The sequence below is a fragment of the Trachurus trachurus genome, assembly GCF_905171665.1.
Source record: "Trachurus trachurus genome assembly, chromosome: 24".
Taxonomy (NCBI): Eukaryota; Metazoa; Chordata; class Actinopteri; order Carangiformes; family Carangidae; genus Trachurus; species Trachurus trachurus.
The window spans coordinates 22,913,734-22,932,214 of NC_139910.1; the positions used below are offsets into that span (position 1 = coordinate 22,913,734).

An 18,481-nucleotide genomic window follows, 5' to 3' on the forward strand; every position below is an offset into this window, starting at 1 on the left:
CTGGTAGATGTTTACAGTCAAACATTTCCATGCACTGTAGGCTCATTTATCAAAAAGGAGGGTGGTATTTTTTGGAGGACAATCTGAAGATGCAGTGCAGCATATTTGGTGTCAAGTGAGTAAAAATTGATTGTGGGAGGAGAAAGGATAAATACGTTTTACACAAATCTGGCTTGGGACTGGACCTTTGTGCAAAGTTTGGTGATTTTTCATATGGGAAAAAGAGAAAGAGGAAGAAGAAGAAGAAGAAGAAGAAGAAGAAGAAGAAGAAGAAGAAGAAGAAGAAGAAGAAGAAGAAGAAGAAGAAGAAGAAGAGGAAGAAGAAGTGTTTTGTATATTTTCTCTTCCCGCTGAAAGAAAAAAGTGTAATTCTTTGAAACTTTGCTAAAGTTGCTGCTTTTTAATGATGACTTCAGTTTCCATGGCATCATCATTTTGAGCTCCATTGCATCTGCATTGTGGCAGGTGGGACGAGTTTCTCTCTTTGAGTCACCGTGCGGCGGCAGCTTTGATTTGTGTAGTTTGTAGATTTCACAAGACTCGGTGTCAGAGTCGACACAACGTTTGCTGCCTTTTGCTGCCACAGCATGAAATAAAGGACTTTCTCCTCCTCCTCTGTCCGAGCACGCTCTCTCCCCTTCATCTCCGTCCATCCCCTCTCTCCCTCCACCCTCGCTGCTCCCATCGACCCGTCCTGGTCCTCCCTCGCGTCTCTGTCTTTTGATGTGAGAACCATATGTATGTCACGGCTCAGGAGAGAGAGAGAGAGAGAGAAAGAAAGAGGAGGCAGCTCATGGGGAGGAAGTGGAATTTTCCAGCTGTGTGTTGAAGTGCTGAGCCAGCAACCTCCCCGACGTGACAGCAGCGCACGCAGCAGGCGCAGAGCTGCTGAGCAACACCGCCTCACTGCTGCTGGAGAGAGCTCAGTCAAATTAATTTGCCTCCGCTGACACACACACACACACAGACACGCGCGTGTACACACGAACCCGAAAACCCACACACATAAGCAGACAATCTCCCCTCACAATCACAGCTGTAATCCTTTGTGCCAGAGGTACAGTTTAGCAGACATGGGATCAGATAGAGCTGTAACTCCCATTATATTTGTTCTCTTAAGCCCTGGCATTTGGTATTTGGATAAAGCAAAGCTGCACTGAAATAGGTTTAAAAACAGCAACAAAGACCTAGTTGTGTGTGAGTTTGTCTCTGAGGAGGGAAAAAGGAACAGTGGCCACAGTGGAAGAAATGCAGGCCACTTTTAGTAAGCCACGGAAATTTTCCTCGAGCTCCATTTTTAAATACCACTCATTCATTTTTTTGGGGGGGATTTGTCAGTCTGCTGCTATGATTCAGAAAAAAAAACACATTCTTGCGCTCGAGCTGATTTTAAAGCTCACTGTGTTTCACTGACCCGTGGGACGGAGGGTGCTCATGGGAGGAGAGGGATGAAAAAGAAATCGTAGTAAAAGTCAGTGAGGGCAGATGTTTGCTGATGTTAGGTATTACAGTTCATGTTCACTGTGTTTGACAAGTTGTCAGACACATGGAAGAGCACTCTCTACCTTAATCCTCACCACACTACCCGTTCACACCGAGTTCACCTGAAGTTCATCCACTGGTTTGGAAATACTTCAGTTAAAATGTCCTGAACAAGCCATCATCACACCTGAGCTGCAAAGCAAAATGGCTCAGCAGTCAACCTTTTTGGAAGCAGACAGTAAATGTCACTAGTGGGGAAGCTCTAAATATAGCAGGCATTTCCTTTATCTTTTTATAAAACGCAGTCTTTGGAGTGTCACTCTGAGCGTGCTCCAGGAAAAGCTGCTGTCTCCACCTGCTTCTTGTTATGGGTGATGGGATCCTGCAGGACGCACGACTTTCTGCCGCAGTGGGAACAAAGCCAAACAGAGCAAAAAGGACAACGAAGTGGTAGTGCCGGTCCATATCTCCTGGATGTGTTAAATTAGCAGCTTTACAGCTTGTTTCTGCTGCCGTGGAGCAGGAGGAAGTTAATACAGGTTTAATGACGCAGAGAGATACTTAAGTTAGACTCCAGTTCTTTAAAGGCTTTAAAAGAAAAAAAGAAAACAAAATAGTAGAGCTGTATGTTCTCAGATTTACCTCGCTCTCTGAGCTTCTATCTCGTCTGAAGTGGGTCCATTCTGGACTTGGCGCTGGACAGCTGGACCTAGAGATACGGATGAAAGCAAAGAAACGACACAGAGATAAAGTGAAGCTGGCCTCAGTAAATCCATTACAAGCTTTGAAATGTTAATTGAAATTAGTGCCAGTCAAGACAATTAACCAGCAAATGACGGGGAATTAAACAGCGGTTGATCATTATGTCCTCCTTCTACTGTAATGAGTGATGTGGAATGAAAAGCATATTAATCCCTCACTCTAGGTAAATGAACATAAACTCGTTCATCCACTGTCACTGTCACAGGAGAAGCAGAGTATAATTCAGTGCTGCACTCTGCTCCTCTGTTTATCCCCCGTTACCCACAATGCTCTGCTGCAGAGACGTGATGCTCCGTGTTGATTCTCAACACTATGTGAAAACAAGATACCCATCTCACACAAATGCACAAGCTGTGTCGTGTGTATCTGTCTCCTCTGATGTGTTAAATTCACCTAAATGACAAACCGAGCACAAACAAACACACACAAACAGAAATGGGCCAGAGGCTCATGAGTGTAACTGAGTGATAAAAAACACTTTCTGACACTCAGCTTGTGGGAAAGTAAAAACAGAGCAGGTGAATGAGTCTGTTTGAGCTTCTCTCAGCAAGCAGACACAACTGGAAACAGAGCAAATTCTCTCAGCTGCACATGTAAAATCCACACACTGAAGTGACTGTAACATATCTTTGTGGGGTCAAAGGTCACAGGCAAGAGAGGTTTGTGTGTGTTTTTTCAGCATGCCTTTTCAGACACCGTCCTTCCTGGTTCCACCAAAACCAGTGAGGACAGTTTTCTGTGAGAAAGACGAGAAAGAGAGAGGAGGCTCATGATCAAAGGGATGGGACTGTCTCTAGTGTCTCGTCCTCCCGCTTCTGCTCTGATACAATGCATTTGCGATGTAATCTGTTTAACATCACATGTGAGACATTCAGATGGAGAGCCTGATAGGGGACGCAATTAATTAAAGACACGACGAGGACAAGAGAACGTCAGCTCAGGGAGTTCAATCAAATCTGAGTGAATCAACGATTGTTTTCACATCACTGAACACACCTGGGACAATATCCATCTCCACTGTTCCTCCTGGGACAGACTTTACAAGGAAGGTTCAGAATTTACACTCACATTTGTGTCTTGGCATCGGCCTTTTTTGGGAATCGAAAAATGTGATGAAGTCTTAAATCTTCCTTAGGCCATGGGAACAAAGACTTTTATTTTCTCAAGTACTAATGGAGTTGTTGTCAAAGAGTATTAAATGTCTGCCCTCCTCTCTGATGAAACATTCCCTTACATTACTGTTTTACAACTCCACACACTCAGGTCCTGTTCAGGGTCAATAGTCGCTGCTGATACGCTGCCCCCGTCTCTAATGGAGGTGACCCTCCAGCCAACTGATGCTGCTAATGGCCGCCATTGATCAAGTAACAGAGAGCCAAAAATAACACAGAAGATTTGACTCATGCCTACGATCAGACACTTACACACACATTCAGAATAGCACAAACATGATGTTTCACAACACACATGCAGACAATTACAACTGAACTTGGTTCAATATTAATAATATTATATATATAATATATTGATTATTTAATTGTTTACAGGCCTATTTGTTTCACCAATAACACTTAAAGTGTAGGAATGAGATTGTACAAAGTTGCATGTTCATGTTCACTATAATGGTTACTGGGCTTTTTGTGTCAAAGGAGATACTCATTAATGGTAGTTTTCTATACAGAACTCAATAGGCTATGTGTCTTTTTTTCTTTCTTTTTTTAACTATAGCAGTTTTGTCCACATGTCACAATTAATATACTGTATAATAATAAAGAATTCAGTGTATGAAATGTGTTATATAATAATAAACACAATATTTGACTGCTGATTTTAGTCCTAATAGGGATCTGGTACCTGCAAAGCATCCCACAGAGCATAAGTGTAGAATGTATGTTGTCTGTCTGTCTGTAGCTAATTTGTAACTAAGTCCAAATTTAAAAGTAACAGTGTATTTTTACTGGTGGAGATCAATAATTGTTTGATGTCTATTACTATGGACACAGGATGTGAGAGGGATTATGAGTCAGAAATGTCCCTTTAATCACAGTTGAAATCAATATGAAACATTATAGACTGTGGAGTGACTGTCAGCCATTAAAGAAGAGAGGTGTAATTTAACTTTAAAATATGTCCATGTAAACTCGGTCAAGTTTTAAAAAGTGGTTCAGTAACTTTAAAAAATAGTTAGTTTTTAATTTGAGTCATGTGGACAGACCACAGTGTAGTAAGAAGTGTGTAGAGTAAAATTTAGTCACACACATGGTAGGAATAGTCACAGTAACTCTTACACACACTGAAACAAATGTAAAATAATAATAGTCATGCAGAGCGGTCCAGACACACACACACAAACACACACACAGCTTTACTACCTACATGACATGCTGAAGAAGAGGAAGCGGCCGTAGCAGACACAGAGACACTGACAGACCCACTCCCTGCTGAACATCTCTCACCTTCGGTCCCCCTTCCTCTCCCACCTCTTCCTCCCCATCCATCACCTCCCACTCTACCTGCCCCCCTCCCCTCCTCCCCTCCTCCACCCAGCTATAGTATCAACTGTCATCTTCATGTAATCTAAACCTGGAGGCAGCAGCAGCGCAGCGAGCAGCTCCACTTAATGTTTCAGAAGGTCGGGTTTGTCTGGGGGCGGAGCAGCCTCGTGCCTCTCACACACACTAATATCACGGCAGCATGAGACACATGTATCACACTGAGCCTCGGACATATGGACCGTCCAGTCAACTGTCGAATTAAAACAACTGACAATGGACAGACAAGGTCAAGAAAAGGTTTTTCTTGATTTTACTGAATGGTGTATTCATTTGATTTACATTTTTGTGTTGTTTTGTTATTGTTTTATACTTTTAATTTCTCAACTGTAAAGCGCAGTCTAAATGGGTTTAGAGAAACGCTACATGAATAAAGTGTATCATTATTATCAATTTAAGCATTGATTATTGTTATTCTGAATTAATCAAGAGATTTTCATTTTTACTCCTCCAGGCTCTAAGTCCTCATAACAACATCCCCACATTTCCATGACAACAATGCTATGCTGCAATTGACAGTGACATGATCGAAAACTCCAGAACGGCTACTGTGTCAAATACTGAAAAGTCATGAACACCAAAACATCTATCTTTTTAGTTAACAAACGTTTGTATGTGAATACTATAATAATCATTATTACAGTTGAGTAAAAGACCAGAAACACAAAATACAGGTCTTTCAATCTCATACTCAGCATCATCAACTGCCACCAATTTTCCCATTACTTAATATGGATTGATATGAAATAGAAAACACAGATTAATGCTGTATGTGAGGCACCTTTTCTATATCAACATGATAAAAAAAAAAACAACAACCTGGAAACTATTATTTTTGTCTCTGTCTTCTGATCAGACATGAATCTGCTTAGTGTTTCAACAGTGGAGTAAAATGTACGAGGTCACCATATGAATTAATAGCCCATTATTTCTACCACAATCTCAGGATCACCACCACACGCATGCAGACAAATCACAACTTTGGTTCAATATAAGTGGCCATATATTGATTATTTAATTGTTTACAGGCCTATTTGTTTCGCCAATAGCACTTTAAGTGTAGGAATGAGATCGGACAAAGTTGCATGTTCATGTTCACTATAATGGTGACTGGGCTTTTTGTTTCAAAGGAAATACTCATATTACGTAATGGTAGTTTTCTATACAAAACGTAATAGGTTATGTGTCTTTTACTTTTTTTTCTTTTTAACTGTAGCAGTTTTGTCCACATGTCACAGTTAACATATAATAATAAAGAATTCAGTGTATGAAATGCGTTATATAATAATAAACACAATATGTGACAGCTGATTTCAGTCCTAATAGGGATCTGTTACCTACAAAGCATCCCACAGAGCATATAAAGTGTATAATGTATGTTGTCTGTCTGTCTGTAGCTAATTTGTAACTAAGTCCAAATTTAAAAGTAACAGTGTATTTTTATTAGCGGAGACCAATAAAACTGTTTTGATGTCTATTACTATGGACACAGATGTCAATCTCAGGCTCACACTGAGGACAGAGGTCGGGTTGTGACCTCCTCACCACTAGAGGGTGTTGTCACACTTGCTTGTTAGAGAGCACAAGACACACATCCTGATCTTTGCTTTACACAGGTGTCAAAACAAACAACACACAACACGGCTCTGCTGAAACTTCAGTCTTTGCCATGTGGAGGAATGAAAATAACAAAACAACACATCAACCATCTCAGTCACATACACACATACACAGACACACGTTGAAGCTGTGAAAGCTGCTCTGCCTGTGTGTTCTTCTGTGGGTGTGTGTCACTGTGTAAATACTGCTATGTGCACATATTGTATCTGTTCTTGCAGCTGGAGTCACGAGCCGCCGACACGGAGGCGATCAGTCTGTCAAGTGTGTGTGTCCCTCTCTTGTGTGTTTGTGCACTTGTGTTTGGCTGCTGTCACTCGAGCCTCTTTGTTCCCCGTCCCGTGTTATTAGGCAGATGAAAAGATCTGCTCTCTAGCGCGGCACCCGGGGGAGATCTTCTCAATGACTCATTCTAATTAAGAGGCTGGAGGGGGACTGCAGGGGGAGACACACTGCTGCTGCTGCTGCTGAAGTAATGGCTGGCAAGCCTGGATACTCACTCTGTCTCAGACTCTATCACCCCAATTTAGATTTACTCTGCCTCTCTCTTTTTGAAACACAGATATGCACACACACACACACAGCTGGAGAGGATAAAACTGCAGTATCATCATTAGTAGTTACACACTAAATTCAGTTCAGCAGTAGATTAAAGAATCTTAGATGTGATTGGTTGCAACTGTGACAACAAATATCACTCTGCAGAGTTTTGCAGAGCTGTAGGTGAGCGTCTCTATTAGTCATTATTTTGTGAGCGTGCTGTGTCAGGACTTATACTCCAAAGTGCCCAGTAGAGGGGACGAGGTGTCAAGATGAAGCTGATCTATAGTGTAAGACTCTGAGTATAGTTGATCAGAGATGACAGAGAGGTGGCAGGAAAAGAAGGAGTCAAATCCAACACAGATTCTAAAAAAAAAAACCTTTTAAATTTGTATTCAAAACACGGGATTCAGATTTTACAGCTTTATGGTCTCAAAAAAATCTAAACTGATTTCCCACTCAAAATCAGTCAGCTTGTCCTTTACATGCTCAGCTTGAACACCTGCACACTACAAGAAAATACACCGTCTGTGTATGATTATCTGCAACTCTTCCTACATTACTGAAATAGGTCATCGTGTTCAAACAGGTATTTAGCAGGCAGCTGGAGATGCTCCTCTACCTCTCATCAGTTTCACTGGTGATTCTGGAGTGTGTTGGGGCCCGAGGCAAAAACATTATGTAATACATAATCTGACAAGGATGGAAAATGTAGAAAATCTTGTGTTTTTAAAATCCAAATGCTCATACAAACAAACAAAATGAATAACTAAATAACTTCAGTGCTTTCATATTGTACATAACCTACATTAGAGGGCCCTTTTTAAAACTTATTTTTCTTTACATTTAAAGAGGAACTATGCAGGATTTTTACCTTAACTATGCTACATTTTTACCTTAATCAAAGAGCTTTGGAGTAATTGTGATGGTTTAATAAATGACATGTTACAGGGAGAATGGAGGCTCTCTGCCTTCCACGTAGAGTCTCTTGACTGAAAAATAACTTGCAAGACACGAACAGTCCCATAACCTGTAATCTCTTATTAACGACAGATTCAATTACACAAATATGTTGTAACATCATACTGTATAAGATATATAATGTTATCTACAGCTCTATTAATGGATTTCTCATGGCATCAGTGTAAACCAATGCACATGACCAGGATGAAGGTGAACAAAACAGCGGAAAAGTGAGCGGACTGGAGCTCTTTAAGGAAACTCTACCACCTCTGTTGTTTTACAGCTAAAGAAAAGTGAGAGGTGATACAAAATAAATTTATTTCGTTCTGACATGAGGGAGCTGGGAAACTCTTGGCTACACTTGGCTACACTATGCGACAAGATGTCTGACAGAGCACCAGCCGTCTAAATGATCACACATCCATCAGTGTCCTGCTGCACTCCAAAGTTTTTACTGCATTATTGATTAGCACCATATTAATATTTGGCTACATTTATCACTCACCACCATCTTTTATAGTAATTTGTTGCCATCTCAGAGAAATTTCTACCAGTTCTCCTGTCCCAAATATGACCTTGATGAGAATGATGATGACAAGCACTTAATCTGCTACATGAAGCGTCACAAACTGTGCGTGCCGTGTTTAGTGAAGTCTGCTTTTTGAGTTGACAGGAGCAGATCTGATACTCCACCAGGGAGTTATGATGGAGCTATGGGTCAGGAAGGTAATGAGGAGCAACAAGTGTGTGTGTGTCTCCTAAAATAAGGAAATTGTCCATAATTGGCTTCCTGAGAAGTTTCCCATATGTGTTGATTTGTGCAGGAAATATGTGAGAGGCCCTGAGGGAGGACGTACCTCCATCCTGAGCGCTGAGGACGTTGAGGGCGAAGAGCATAGCGTTGGAGAAGGTGGTGGCCTCCTCCTTGCTGGCGAAGTTGAGGCCATAGACCTGCCGGGCGTCCCGCCACTGGTGGAAGGTCGGCGTGGCCTGGTTGTACTTGAGACCCTTCACTATGGAGTAGTTGATAACCACCTATGAGGGAGGAAGATACACATCCATTCTTCTTTATCTCAGATGGTAGGATGGGACGATGAATAGGAAACATGATCAATATTCTCTGATTTTCTTAAAATGTCACAGAATTAATCACACTGTGTTCATATAGATTTAAATATTTAGGTTTTCATAAGTTCCACTGTAAAAATGAAAAACAAAGCATTTCTATAGCAGCAGTCATGGACAGAACACTTGTTAAAAAACCTCTGATACAACAAGAACTATTATATAAAACACTGCTGTGAAAAATACACTGTCATTCATACACAGACAACCTTTTGACCAACCTTTTGAATTACTGATATCCTATAATATAGAAACATTTATGATGTGTATATGTGTATTTTCTTCTTATTTTTTATTCTTTCTGGGACTTTGGAAGTGAATGACTTCATGGATTTTCTTTTGGTGAAGATGTTGTAATGCTTTTCATTTTCTCTGTTGGATTTAATGTGGACCCCAGGAAGAATAGTCTTCATCTCAATGAAGACTAATGAGGATCCAAAATAAACAATTAACAATAGATATAAAATAGATAGGCTACTTTCTTTGATACTTTATGAGGATTATGATATGTGTCCAAAAGTCACAATAACTTATCATTTTTCACTCATTATCTCAGGTAATTGGTAGGCCATTTGTATCTAGAGTGGAGACAGTAGTAAATAAAATACAAATACAATACAATATAAATAGTTACTGAATGCAAATACATTAAATAATTGTTGCATAAATATTCCAGACAATAAACAGTGTCTGCAATGGGATTTGGTTCCATGAGGATATGCAAACAGACACTCCATTGATTTGAGGGTTTAATGTTGTTCTTGTATTTTCAATCATCTTTATTGCCGTCAGTTTAATTCTGTGTTTGATTGTTATTGTGTCTGATGAACCCAATTTCCCTGTGTCTCATCTCTACACACACAAACACACATGATTGAGATGCCGCTTTAGGAGACTGACAGACGGCAAGAAAAATCCAGTCAAGTCACAGCGGAGAAGGATTAGTGCTGCTAAAGACCTTTAATGAAACACACACACACACACACACACACACACACACAGGCTTGTTTCTCTATCCCTGTGGAAAACACTCATTGACATAACAGATTTCCCAGCCCCTTATCTTAACCTTAGCCAAACTAAATGCCTAACATGATGAAAGTTTCCAACTGTTCTACAACCACCATGTTTTCTTCTCTGCAGCAATTTGTGACACCACATCTTCACTTTTTATGACATCATGCAGATGTAACGTGTGTAACTGCGTATATCACCTCTACCTGCTGGTCCTGCAGTTTGACGCCCACCACTCTGAACGTGTTGTTGGCAGTGTTGTGGTAGATGTTGATGCGGCTGAATCCCTGCTGTCCAGGCTTGATGGGCACCCACTTCTTACTGGTGTCATCGTAGACCATGACCGAGGCCCGAGCCTGGCAGATACTCTGCTCACTGGGGGTGAAATACAGAGGCAGAGAGACACAGACACAGAGTTAATCATGGACATAGTGACATACTACATATGCAACAATTTAAAATGTAGTGTGTTTCTAAAGTTACGGACTGACCAGTCTGACAGACGCTATAATCCAGGACTGAAAAGGAAAGTGCATCTGTGCCTCTAATAGAATTATCTGATAGTGATTTTAGCTTTAAAATTTCCTTTAATAATAAAACAGGATGTTAATTATTTGTTTATTTAAGGATGTAAGTGACATAATTGCAGTGAACAGGGCAACAACTCAGTCTTCTAATCCTATGTTACACTAATAGTCTAATCCAAATGTAATCAAGAGCTTGTTCAGCATCTGTTTATGTTCTTAATGAGAGGCGATCGCAATGCAGTGTGTGTGTGTATGACCTCCAGTGTTGGGTCTGCCTGCTTGCCAGTCTGACTTAATAATCACAGCCCATGCGCACGAGCGCGCGCGCACACACATACACACAGTAAACAGCATTGGCCATTACATTAGGAGGAGCTGTTTCGTGACCTTTACCGTGTGTTTTCCAGACAAAAAACACATTCAGACTCTGCAGAGTGAAGGGGGGGGGAGAAAAATCAAGGAACAAGTACACAAGGGATGAGGAGGAAAAACACAGGGGAGGAAAAGAGAAACAGTTTTGACTTGCAAATGAGAATAACAAGAAGAGTCCCATCTGTGTCTTTGCCTCTTTGCCAAGCTAAAATTAGTGGATCAAACCCTGAGGCCAAATGAAAGAGCTGCGTCAGAGAAGGAGAGAAAAGAGAGCAAGAGGGAAAATTCCTGGCTTTTTTAGATGCAGCATAACATACGGTGAGCAAGAGATGGTAGTGCTTCAAACTAATATTTGAAGGATACTGTTAAAAACAATAGTTTGACATTTTGATGATAGGGACCCACAGTGATGGACCTGGCTGAGATGCAGTAATGCATAACTTTTTTTTTTAAAGTCATAGAGTACTGAATGACAATGACCTCCCAGCCAGGTTCACTGTGTCCTCTGGAAACATTTGTAACGTGTGCTGCTTATGAGCAAATGTTTGTGATGTGTCTATTACCTAAAGAAGAATTTAATTGCATGTTTCATTGTGTTGCTGTCATCAAATTCAACTCGCTGTGTTTTGTCTATTTGTATGTTTTCTTAAGCTGAGCTCTCAGAGCCACAATAGATGTCACTCTCAGGTCTTGTGACAAGTAATTGATTTCTAAGCCTTGGAATTTGGTCCAAACATTCATGTTTCCTTCATTATTTCATTGATTTTTTTTTCTCACACAAGTCATGAATAGAAATAGAATGGATCAACACGTCACAATGCAATAAGCTCCACAAGCTTGTGAGAAGAGCCTCAGTCACAGAGGGATCAATTGTAATAATTCCCATCAACCCTTAACTGTATTATTCCTTTCAAATGTTAGCATGCTAACCAGCCAAAGATGATGGTGAACACAGTAAACACTAGTCTGCTAAAAAAAAAAAAAAAAAAATCAGCATAGCTATATTGTTGTGATTGTGATGTTAGCACTCAGCTGAAACCACCATTCTAAATATAGTAGAAGAGCTACTGGCTGCACACCTGTCATCTTGTTCTTTATGTTTTGTACAGAAAAGCAAACACATTGGTGTTAAGTAAATAGGCTATTATAACTGAATTATAACAGGGCAGCCTTTTCTGACAGCTTCCATTTTTTTCCTATCTGCTCAGCTAGGCTTATCGCTCTCAGGCTCCAGATACAGACATGTCAGTTTAACCAATCTATTTATTTAACTCCTGCCAAGAAAGCGATTAAGCCAATTTTTCCAAAATGACATATTGTTTTAAGAGGCTGAGAGATTTTAATACACTGATATTAAGATATTTTGTCATTCTGCTGTCAGAAAAATGACCTCATCCTGGGATAGAAATGACCTAAACATGCTTTGGTGAGGGAGAGAATGAGGAACATACAGTAGCAAGGCATGTGACTGTGCCTTACACACAGCACCGAATAGCAACATATTCATCCCTTCTGAACATAAGTAGCTATTATCAAAAAAGAAGCAGCAGGCTAACATGAGGATAAAGAAAATAACATTAGCTTGTCTAGGAAAGCAGCGGGAACTTGTAGGAGCAGGATCCATTTAAATAACACAACAAATGCATTTTTAAGCCAAAGGAATTATAACTTTCTTTCAGGTCATGCCGGACACGTTATCCTCCATTACTGGATTTGACGTTGTGCACACATTTGAAATCAGCTCAGCAGCACCAGCAGGGCAACTGTGTTTAATTTATTTTCTTTAACTTGTCAACTCTGTTAATTTTTAAAAGGGAATTCTTGGCAACTCGCTGAAAATGGCATCGAAGGCCCAGAAGCATGAATAAATGAGGTTCTTGTGCTAAAAGAGACTTGGGCAGGAAAAACGGAGGAGACAGGGAGAAGGAGATGAAGCGGTGGGGACGGAGAGAGAGAGAGAAGCTGTGAAGGAGCTGAGGCGACAAGAAAACAAGTTTTCTGATTGACAGTTATAGGACACACACAATAAAACACTCTTACATGCATTACATGCACGTGTACACAAATGCGGGAACCTACACTGGTGCAGATTGGCCCATGCTGCACTCGTTGAAAAATTAACAATTGCTCTGCAGTGCATGAATAAATCAGATGCCTCTGAATATACCTTGACAGCACACACTCATGCACAGGACATATGCAAGCACAGGACACACACACAGACGCACCCACACACACATTTTAAATGCCATCCTCCTTGGTCTGCTCATGACCAGCCGCTGCCACGGTAAATTCAAGATGACAGGGGCAGAGACAGAGAAATCTCTTCTGAGAGCTGCTCAGGAATCCTCTCCTCCACTCACTTCCACAGAAATGGTCCAATCACAGAGCAGGATGACTGGTGCAGGGAACTCATGTACAAGTGTTTGCCCCTGCCCCTCTGTTCTGACTGGACCCTGACACATCACAGCATAACCTTACAGATAATAATGACTGCACCCGTAAGAACTATTCCTCCATAAAGAACGACTGTATGCACGAGAAATGAATGGTGGGTGCAGTTCTTCTGTCCAGTGCAGAAAACAATATTGTCTCAAACTATCAAACTCACTAGAGCTAGTAACATTATACTGTCGCTATCAGTGGGTTTTGCATTTGCTTTCCAGCATTAAACATGTTGAGTTAATAGGTTAGTGTATCTGTCTAAAGTCAGATTAATGAGGATTTGTAATGATAAACATATGAATTATTCATCCACTCTGCTGAATGTTCTGCAGGGTTAAAAAAATAATTATCGGATCCTTTAAAAAATACACACACACAAAGCAACATGAGCTCATTAAGTTGTTGTCTTCTGGGTCAGAGATCATCTCAGGGTTAATGGGATGCTGTTTCATCCAAACTCCTCCATCATTTTCTGTGTTTTTTCACTCATGCACAAAATCAAAACAAAATCTTTTACATATCCCCAAAGTCTGCACGGCACACGTCGGAGCAGTCATCTCTTCATTACACCTCCTTCATCGCTCATAAGGATGAGCGAGTCTGCTCACACCTGGACCAGTCACATTCATTCAGGATAATCAGCTGTGTCAAAGCGTTCAGTTCCCTGTTCAGTTTCTGGTGCCAAACTTCCTGTCTGCATGCACTAAATTTACCCCGCTGGCTTCAACTCCTCTGATCTGGGATGAACGGCGCAACCACAACAAGCCGTTACGGCACCAGACAGGGATGCACACAGGTGGAGATAAAACTCAAGCGCAAAGAGGAGAAAGAAGTGTGGTTTGAAATATACACATAAGAAACCCCCTTAAGCATGGAGCATAATTAGCACTTTGATCCTCTCCTTTGCTGATGAATTGCCAAAAACAGAGAAATGTGGAATTTAAATTTAGCACAACAAACTGCTTGGTAATGGCATTTTGCAAAACAGTACAGCTGAATATAATAATAATAATAATCATTATTCTCCACGATGAGACCATTTAAAGGCTCAGAAAACCTTTGCAGATGTTTGGAGTTAATCAGCTGATTAGAGTGTGGCGACATTGGGTTACAATAGTGAACTTTTTCACTATATTCTGATTCTTTGAGATACTAAATTTGGGGTTTTTATTGAATGTAAGCCATAATCATTACAATTAAAAGAAATAAAGACATGAAATATTTCAGTCTGTGTGTAATGAATCTATATAATATGATTTTCATTATTTGAATTGAACTATTGAAATAAATAAACTTTTCCATGATGAACCTGTATGGTCACATTCCTTTATTTTATTGCTGTTGTGTCAACTGGTTCTGCAATCACAAGTTTTTTTTTAAATTATGTCTATTTAGATTTTCATTGGAAATGTGAGTGAATGGACTTTGACTTGTGTGTGTTTCTCTGAATAAACTCCAGCCAGAAGGTCAGTTCAGCATCAGTCAGTGCGAGCCTTTGTTAAGTGAGTGTTACATAGAAAAGTGCCTGAGCATCGCTCTGTTGTCTCTCTCTGTGTGGACACACTCCTGTCAGTGTGTGTGGCTGTGAGCCTCCTCACATGTCAATCCTTTAACTGTGTTACACACTCTCGGACTAATCTGTGCTGTCAGAGGGTCTCATGTACGTCTCAGTCTCCGTCCACGCGGCAGCAGGCTGCAGCTCCTACACCACCCTGCAGATATCACAACATCAAAGCTATTGTGCTGCTCCACTTTCCGGGGCCTCCATGCTCAAGGCAGCGGTGCGCTAACAACAAAGACGACTGCCTGAAATAGAAACACACGCACACACACATTGCCGTATGCAAATCTCCTGGTATATTCACTGTATAGACTCATATCTGAACGGAAAGGTCACCAAAACATAGGTGACCCATGATCTCAAGTAATTAGCTTGAAAAAGCTGACCAGTTGATGCTACGGTGGAGAAAAAGATTGGGAACATCAGTTCTAAAGTAAGTCTTACAGTAAAGTCTGTGAATTCACCTTTAAAGCAGAAGTAAGCGATCCAGTCGTTTGGCTAATGCTGCGTTCCAGGCAGGCTTTTGAAACCGTAAGTTACGGCTTCAAGTCACAACTTACGACTTTGTAGCGTTCCAGGCAACCCGCAACTCGTGTTTTTCCGACCTGTTGCCTGTGAAAGTCACTATAACGGCCACTCGTAACTTCCGACCCGTGAACTCGTACCAGATCGAACTGGTACGACTTCACAGGTCGGAAAAACACGAGTTACGGGCTGCCTTGAACGCACCATAACTTCTTGTCAGCCGATGGAGTTAGCAGCCCCCGCCCTCGTCATGGATCTATTGGTCCTCGTCCCTACGTCACCACATTCACGCGCATCCCTTGGCTGCACACACAGCCCTTCATGCCGTTCTCTCTCCTCATTGGATAAAACTTGTAGGATACGAGGAAAGTTTTCTCCTCGGCTTACAGCAGAGCAGAGTGACTGACAGACCCGTGTTTCAGACCAAACACTCTATGTAAGTGATTGCCGTCGGAAGATATAACTATTTAAGACTTATATTAACACAAAAATTCTGCTTACTTCTGCTTTAACTGTAAAACCTGAAAGTCAAAGCCGTGTTTCTGCAAAACTTAGATCATGCAGCCAGGACCATACACTGGCATTTCGCTAACAATCAAACTGTGTTATGCATTTTAGTTGGACGGACTTCATCTTCATGAAGGACAAAGGAGACACACTGGTGCCTGTGACGGATCTGTTGACACAGTGAACCACTGAAACCAGCAGTGTTTGGGTTGTTATCTCTTGCCAGCGTTCATCATCATGATGAAACAGAAACATAAACAGGAACTTAAACTGTCAACACAAACGGAAAATAATGTTTGGTTTGACAGTGCTGCAGTAAGTAAAGACAACATAAGCACATAAGCACAAAAAATTGAGACAAAATGATGCAGAGACATACAAGTAAAATGTTTTTCGATTTCTACAGCAAATCCCTGAGGAAATATGTAACTCACTTAAAGAAAGTGAAGATCACGTACAGTTTTTCACATTTCTGTTTTATTTGAGGCAGTAGAGAGATGCAGTTATGGAGTATGGTGATAAAGCAGATAATTAATTGTTCCCTAACAGGTTACAGAGAACTGAAGCAATCACAGAGAGATTTGTGCTAAATGATTTGCAGCTCAGAAGGCTGAACAAGGCTTGAAACAGAAAGAGACATAAAAGATGCATAACATACTGCCACTGTATATACTCAACGTCAGCTTCTTCAGTTTATGATGACACACGCAATGTATTATCTTTTTCAAAACAAACTGACTGGATAATATTGTCCATATGGAAAAGTTCCAGTGGGCAGCAGTGACAAGGAGATCAAAACGTCCTAAACTGATCTGATAGATTAGTTTGACCAGTGATGCTGCTGAATCCAGAACACGAGGTTAATGCACAACAAGCCTCCTGATGGCAAGAGGCAAACAGCCTGGATCAAAGCTTCTGTCAGAAATGACACACTGTCAGGACAAATATATTGTGACTTGACACAGTAATACAGTAATTACACCATGAGGCCAGTAGATAAAGGGCATTAGGGCATTATAGGCTTGTTATGGGCTTGAAAAGCATTCTTTTCAGCTGACAAACACATTTTAACATAACACCTCTTACACACACCTTCCACATGTGGAAGCATGCATGACAGAGCTTGATCTGAAATGGTGCAAGTGCATCTCAGCTGACTGTCATCTTGCTCAGTCCTCTCTCATTCACCCTGCCACTCAAATACAAATAACATCTGTTTGCAAACACAAAATATGGGAGTTAGATACAAGGTGGAGAAACTGACTCACATACAAGACAAATTTGCAAACCAAATATTAGATTTGTTGCTTCTCATTTCCAAAACAAAAGTCTAGTCAGTACATGCAGTACACTTGCAGCACTGATCTTGAGGAAAACAATCAGCTTCATTATGCAGTAAGATTTGGTTTAAACAGTCCCAGTTAATATAGCTGAGTGCAGACTGAGTCTGACTCCTGTTAATTCCCATTCCTCCTTTCCACCTCAACAGCTTGAGGAGCTTTGAGTCCATACTCTCCCTTCAGGTGAATGACAAGACAGAAAATCAATTTGGGATTTAACAATATTCTGCTGAGAGTTTTTTTCTTTTTTGTATCTGTGGTTCAGTAGTAATGAAAGAGGAGGACTGCGGATCACATAAAGTGTCTTTGTGTCCCGCCGCCAGCTGCTTAGAGGGAACAGCCAAATCCTAGGAGTTCTCTGGCAGAACAATCGTCATCACAAACTGTTTGTCTTTTTGTCAAACTGCTGTACAAAATGCTCTGTGTTCCTAGACAGGAGGAAGATGATGGAGAATCCTCTGCCTGCAAACTGCTCAAAAACTTCTTGTATATGCACACAAGTAGGGCCTATGTCTGTGTGTGAGTGTGTGTGCATTTCTGTGCATGTGAGCATCATCTGCATGAAACATCAAAGCTGCATAAAGCAGAAAAGAGCAGCTGACACCTTAAACATTTATAAGCTTGCCAGGGCAAAGCTACAGTACATTAGCAGTGAGACTGAGCTTGAGCTAAACAACAGCTTTCATAGAAAATGGGATAAATTGAGCTAAATCGCAGCTGCAATCCAACCACAGGGGCCAGTTGGCGCGATGAGGAGCCACTTTGGTTAAATGACATAAATTTCAACTTCCATCTGAGTCTCTAAACACTCCGCTACTGTCAATCAGAACTTGAGGAAAGATACTTGATTGCTGAGAGAAAGAGTTTGTCCCAGTTGCTGCTGCAGTCAACTGTGTTTGCTCTGCAAAAAGTAGAGTACAGGGAGCTTGTTCTCCTGAAACTTTGTAAAATGATCAAAACGATTTGACATGCAAATGTATTCTCGCATGGAAAATTCAAGGACAAGGAGACTCATCTAGAAGCAGCACTCAGTAGCACGGCCTTAAAGAAAGCAAATAAGTTAGTATTTCCTAAGATTTTACATGTTTTTGTAGAAACCTTCAGGCATAATCACTGTCTTGTATTATCATAAAAACTTTTACAAATGTA

At 40.8% G+C, this 18,481-nt stretch overlaps 1 protein-coding gene across 1 annotated transcript in view; it reads right to left on the reverse strand.

The window, feature by feature from the left end:
- evlb (Enah/Vasp-like b) overlaps positions 1-18,481 on the reverse strand; it is a gene marked incomplete at its 5' end in the record, with an annotated part of 31,808 nt that overhangs the window by 3,901 nt on the left and 9,426 nt on the right. The window contains 3 exons of the mRNA XM_084000395.1: positions 2,125-2,191; positions 8,774-8,951; positions 10,262-10,430. Of these exons, the coding sequence (XP_083856521.1) occupies positions 2,125-2,191; positions 8,774-8,951; positions 10,262-10,430 (414 nt within the window). The remainder of the gene's footprint in view (positions 1-2,124; positions 2,192-8,773; positions 8,952-10,261; positions 10,431-18,481) is intronic.